Raw genomic sequence first — 6,287 nt, 5'->3', positions numbered from 1 at the left:
TTAAATCACCCGGCTACAATGGTCTCCCTGCATTTATCCAAAAGCCGACGTTGCATTCCTGTTCTGACCTCCGTACGCGCCGAACTAGGCGGAAATGGCCACAACCGCCTCTCTACAATATATTCATTCCAAGAACAGTCTTTGTTATTTCATAAAAAAACAAAATAAGAAGATGAAAATTAGAAGAAGAAGATGAAATGATATTTTCTGCTGTTGTATATTTATTGTAGACCAGACTTTATTTATATTTTATTAAAAAGATAAATAATAAATGCTAGGTATTAACAGAAAATTTAAGAATGTTTTTAATTGGCTGGGTCAGATTTTTGTTCCCTTCTTCGTAACCTTCATCTTTACTGGAAGCAAAAGCTTTATTATTGGCCATGACTTGGTGCCACAATGTTTCCCTTCCTATATCTTTTATTGAATCTGGCTGTGAAACTGTAATTCAAAAATTTAAATCTGATAGTTATGATTTATCATCTTTATTAGATGTAATTAGAGGCATTCGAAATTTGCTTCCTTCTTTCCCTCTAGCTACTTTCTCACAAGTTGTTAAGGAAGCTAAGAGATTAGCTCATGCTTTCTCTAAATTAGCTTTAGGGCTAGAAAGTGAACTGGTTTCGAATGGTTCTCTTCCAGCATATGTATCTTTGAATCCTCTTGTAGTGAAAGCTTTATCTTAATGAATTTCATTTTCATAAAAAATAAAAAATCCAATGGAAACACACTGTCCAATCATAATCGCCAATAAATGTAGGACCATGAGAAATAATGTACCGCTTCGTAGAGGATCGCCTTCTTCGCGGAAAAGCCCTCAAATCTTAACTCGAGAAAAAAAAAAAAAAATTATTTTCAGCACAGTACTCTACGAGCTTCGAAGGTGCTTCTTGGATGAATTTTGTTAAGAAATTGAGACCAACGAAACCCTAACTCTTCTCGCATTGTCAGATTTTGTAGTGTAGATATAGATATAGATATATACAGCTTTGTATATACGTACGAAACCCTAACTTCTCGGATTGATTGCGCGGGAATGGTGGCCGTGGGAATTGAGCGAATGGAGAAAGAGGAGCGGCGAACCAGGAAAAGGCCTCGGTCCGCATGGGACGTTGGGCCATCAGAGCCGGAGGTTGGTCTCGGGTTTTAGCTGCGGTTAGGGTTCTATAGGGTTTTGAATATCTGCAAGTGCACAGGCCATCAATTCAAATGGCTTACATGGTGATTTTTGTAGGCGCAACGTGCTTTGGTGCCAGCTAATGAAGGGCTAGGAAGGCATGCATCGCCTCCGAAACGGGACGATGATCGCGAAGGTCATTACGTCTTCAATCTTGGCGAGAATCTCACTCCGAGATGTAAGTTTATGTGCCCTAACTTTTTATTTGGATTGATGAGTTTGATTTGGGTACTCGTTCGATGATTTTTAAATGAGCGTTAAACTGTTGATGCTATATCTTTTGCCTATTTTATAGTCTTCAGAGCTAATGTTATATAAATTGAATATACAATTAGTTTTCTTGATGTTTTGTGGCTCAGCCTCGGCCTTCCTAGTGTTATGCTAACCTTTAAGTTTGCATCTGTTTATAATTTATGGTCCATCTAAACTGTTATGTTCTGATTAGTGGGTTGGTGTTGACCGGGAACATCTTTTTCTCTGTATCTAATTCTGGCAGACAAAATACTCAGCAAAATGGGTGAAGGTTAGCTGTCAAGTGATATGCTGTCTACACGCTTTTATATTTTTCTCGTTCTGCCTGTGTCATTCAAGCATGTTGCTAGTTCTGTAGGCACATTTGGTCGAGTTTTGGAATGTTGGGACCGCCAAGCACGAGAGTACGTGGCAATCAAGGTTGTTCGAAGCATTAGGAAATATCGGGATGCAGCAATGATTGAGGTAGACATACTTCAACATCTTGCTAAGCAGGAGAAAGGCAACTCACGGTACTTATTTTTGGTCTTGGCAGATAGCTTTCATTGGTGATTAATTATGCTGTAGGATCTTAAATTTCCCTGCTTTCTTTGTGCAGCTGCGTGCAAATTCGAAATTGGTTTGATTACAGAAATCACATCTGTATAGTAAGTATCCTATTAATGCTCCTATCTTAAATTGTTTTTATTTGTATTTTGAAATAGTTGTCTTTCTTTTGATTCGGAAATTTTTATTGTAGATTTTTTACTTTTCTTCTATAGTAGGTTGCTGTTGCTTATATAATTTGAAAGAAGTGGCTTGTCTGATGACATCATCCTGTGGCATTGACACTTCTGATGCTCCTAATCGATAATAAAATTAATACATTTTCCTGAGATTTGGTTATTGTTTGTTTGTCTTTCACCTGAATTGTGGCTGTAGTAATCATGCGCTATACTCATTTAGTTTAGATGATTGTTTCTGTTGTGTATTTATATAATCTATCAATTGGTCTTTGATATTAATTTATTGATAAACCTTATCCTTATCGATATTACTGGGAACTAAACAGAAACCCTCCTTTGAATCCATTTTAATGGTTTTATCAGGTCTTTGAGAGGCTTGGGCCAAGTTTATTTGATTTTCTAAAGAGAAATAAATACCACCCCTTTCCTGTGGATCTTGTGCGGGAATTTGGACGACAGCTTTTGGAATCAGTAGCATGTGTGTTGATTGTTCTTTTCCCCCTTTTTTAACTTTTCCTAACCATTCACTAAATTGTTTCATAGGCTTACTTTTGTTTGCCCAGGGTGGTTCCTAACAAGTTTACTATTTTGTTAATTTTTCTTTTTCCTTTGTTGTTTTGTTATATCATATCCGGCAGATATGCATGACTTATGCTTAATACACACTGATTTGAAGCCAGAAAATATACTTCTTGTGTCTTCTGAATATGTAAAGCTTCCTGGATATAAGGTACTTGGCCTTTTACAAATAGAAAATCTTGCCGTTTCACATTTGGGTTTGGACTTGGTTATATAATACAAAACAAAAAAAAAATCTTGAAAATGGTACAGAGGGTTTCTACAGAAGAAATGCAATACAGGTTCTTGCCCAAGTCTAGTGCCGTTAAGCTGATTGATTTTGGTAGTACGACTTTTGATAATGAGAATCATAGCTCCATTGTTTCTACAAGACATTACAGAGCTCCTGAGGTCATTCTAGGTAAATAATTAATGGTGTTGGAAAGCAGAAACGTGCTCATGTTTTTATTTGCTTTTATCTGTATCATGTTCCGATTCCTACAAGATAACGAGAAGGTGGTAGTCGATGAAAAAGTTATATTTTGTGGTCTTGGATCAATTGTTAATATTCAATGGCTTTGAAGGGTTGCCTCTTTCTGAAGGGGAATCTGATAAGAACGCAGGAATGGCCAAGCTAGGATAACAAAGAAGGGTGTAATAACCAAGTAAACAATTTGTGAAAATTATGTTTTGGATTGGTTGGTCATTTAAAAAGTAGGCATTTAGAATGTTAGGCTACTAACAACCAGGTTTATGTCCAAGGCACGAGCTTCATTCTTGTACCTGTCAAGTTTTTCCTTGATACATTGAGTGAGGGGACTTGAAACCCCCACTACTCACCCACCCAACCACTTGAGCTAGCCTCAAGTGGCTTGTACCTATCTTGTTGATCTTCAGCTTGTTTCTTAGATTTCAAATACAATTTGTTTTAAGGTCCCTTCCTTTTTTTTTCCTTTTTCTTTTCACTCTCTTTGTGGGGCTTGATGGGTTTGTATATGTATTGATAAAATCAAAACGTAGTCATACAAATTACAAGTTTTTGTTAGGTTATGATTTGGCGGATCTTAGCTGTCATTTTTAGGAAGCTTTCTCAAGAAATTGAGGTCGATCTTTTCTTTATTTTAGTTTTTCCACTTCGAGTACAGTTTCTTCTCCATTGCTTATCTTTTTGGATACAGTTTGTTTGGGGTCATTGAATTAGTGTATATCCTGTTGCAATCCAGATATCTTTCTTGCACATATGGCATAACTGCTGTATTGATTGTGTAAACATAGATATTCCTCTGTTCTACATTTTAATTGTCCTGTCTTCAAACTACACAGGTCTAGGATGGAGTTATCCTTGCGATATGTGGAGCTTGGGTTGCATACTTGTTGAACTTTGTTCGGTTAGTCTGAATTAACCTAGTTAGAATCATACATTATTCTTTCAAGAAACTGACAATGCCACCTAAATTTTCAGGGTGATTCATTGTTTCAGACACACGAAAATTTGGAGCATTTGGCAATGATGGAGAGAGTTTTGGGGCCTCTACCAGAGCATATGATTCGAAAGGCTAAGTGCGTAGCGAAGTTTGTTGCTGTATCTTCATTTTTACTTTGGTGATTTCCTTTTTTCTTGATTGTCTTTTGGTCTGTTGCAGCCGAGGTGCAGAAAAGTATTTCAAGCGAGGTTCACGGCTGAATTGGCCTGAAGGAGCAGTTTCAAGGGAGAGTATTAGAGCTGTTAAAAAGCTTGGCAGTTTAAAGGTATCTGTCTTCAAGCTGTGATCTTTTTTGTTTTAAAAATTGTTTTTTGGATTTCTGCTGCATGGGGGATAATTGCTGTGGTGTCAAACCATTGGAATCATGTTTTTACCCAGGCATTGGTATCTCAAAATGTATATCCAAGATCCTCCCTCACTGACTTGTTACATGGACTATTAAAGTATGATCCATCTGAACGTCTCACAGCACGGCAAGCTCTCGATCATCCCTTTTTTGGGAATCCAACCTGACCAGCTTCACTATGTTAGATAAGTTGAGCAAACTCTACTTTGGTAGCTCATTTTACCACCTGTCTGCTAAAGAGAGAGAGAGATGCTCGGCAACGGATTAAAGCTTGTCAATTGTCATGCTTGTGAAACGCTGGCTCAATGATTCTTTTTTTGTTGTCTGTATGAATTCCCTCTTTCTTTCGGGTGGGGTGTAAAATGTAGAAGATAATAGTCAGCTTTCATGCCATGTTAAACATACACTAAAAAGACAAATAAAAAGAAAACGCAATTTTTTTTCATCAGCACAAAAATAGATTTCATTCGTCTTTCCATGTCCCTCTACTCACTTGAAATATGGTTCGGACTGCGTTTTTGTTTTCGATTGAGATTGGCTTACCTAGTTCCAGTCAGGTACTGCTTCTTTATTACTGCCGAGAGTAATTTTTAGGGTTTTCTATTTTATGGAAATAATGAAAAATATGTGAATTTGGCTAATTTTGAAATATATTGGAATTATAAATATAACACGCTAAAAGACTTTGAGGTAGAATCCATGCTTTTGTAAAATTTCTTGTCTAAGAATCTTTCGTGAGACTTTAAGATTCAGCAAAATTCTTCTTTATTTTCAATGGCTACTTCTTCACCTTCTCCAGTGAACATCTTCGATCCATATATTGAATAAAATTGAATTTTAAATATAATTCGTATAATGTTTTTGTTCTAACAGATTTTTTTTTCGATTCAAATTATACAGCAAAACCAGTTTGTCTTGCTCTAAGCTCTAATTGATATGAAACAATTATCAATTAACCCAAACATCTACTAATTTTGGTGGTTGAAATTCAAACAAATAACAAACATGTCATCTCCCCACGCCTTTTTTTCCCTCTTCAATTAGAATTTAGATTTTTTTTTTTGGAAGAGAATATGTTAATAGGATCAATACAACAACGTACGCAACGTGTCAAATCAAATGACCAAGACGAATGCCTTTTGGTCTTTGTAATGCTCTAGTCACATTTCAACGATGTATGATGGTGATATTTGCTGATATGGTTGAAGAGATTATGGAGGTATTTATGGATGACTTTTCTGTGTTTGGTTCGTCATTTGATCATTGTTTACATAACCTCTCGTTAGTTTTTCATCGATGTGAGGAGAATAATCTTGTGCTTAATTGGGAGAAGTTTCACTTCATGGTACACAAGGTATTATTTTGAGGAATCATGTTTCTAAGAATGGCTTTGAAGTAGATTGAGCAAAGATTGAAATTATTGAGAAGCTTCCTCCTTTTATTAATGCTTAAGAAGTAAGGAGTTTTCTTGGGCATGGTGACTTTTATAGAAGGTTTATTCGTGATTTTTCAAAGATAAGTAAGCCCCTTTATAACCTTCTTGAGAAAGATACACAATTTATTTTTGATGATGCTTGGCTGAAAGCATTTGAGATTATAAAAGAGAAGTTGATCACAACTCCTATTATGATTGTTCTTGATTGGAGTTAAGCTTTTGAAATAATGTGTGATGTCAGTAACTATGCAGTTGGTGCAGTCTTGGGACAAAGATGTGAGAAGACTTTTCAAGCTATTTATTATGCAAG

At 36.2% G+C, this 6,287-nt stretch overlaps 1 protein-coding gene across 4 annotated transcripts; it reads left to right on the top strand.

The window, feature by feature from the left end:
- The first annotated feature begins 769 nt into the window (after window positions 1-769).
- LOC133805901 (serine/threonine-protein kinase AFC3) lies at window positions 770-4,987 on the top strand. Of its 4 annotated transcripts, XM_062244046.1 has the most exons (12): window positions 770-1,132; window positions 1,235-1,355; window positions 1,674-1,700; window positions 1,788-1,941; window positions 2,028-2,076; window positions 2,518-2,632; window positions 2,793-2,884; window positions 2,986-3,133; window positions 4,036-4,100; window positions 4,175-4,272; window positions 4,356-4,461; window positions 4,575-4,987. In XM_062244046.1, exons 1-12 carry the CDS (start codon window positions 1,037-1,039, stop codon window positions 4,707-4,709), a joined length of 1,206 nt encoding a protein of 401 aa, XP_062100030.1. In that variant the 5' UTR covers window positions 770-1,036; the 3' UTR covers window positions 4,710-4,987. The 4 variants fall into 4 exon arrangements, with proteins under 4 accessions (XP_062100030.1, XP_062100032.1, XP_062100031.1 ...); XM_062244048.1 differs by having other exon boundaries at window positions 770-1,355; window positions 1,623-1,700; XM_062244047.1 differs by having other exon boundaries at window positions 770-1,355; window positions 1,623-1,941.
- The last annotated feature ends 1,300 nt before the right edge of the window (window positions 4,988-6,287 follow it).

Source organism: Humulus lupulus, chromosome X, assembly GCF_963169125.1.
Source record: "Humulus lupulus chromosome X, drHumLupu1.1, whole genome shotgun sequence".
In the NCBI taxonomy this organism is placed as follows: domain Eukaryota; kingdom Viridiplantae; phylum Streptophyta; class Magnoliopsida; order Rosales; family Cannabaceae; genus Humulus; species Humulus lupulus.
Note: the sequence above shows the minus strand (reverse complement) of the source record. Positions and strands in the feature narration are given on the sequence as shown.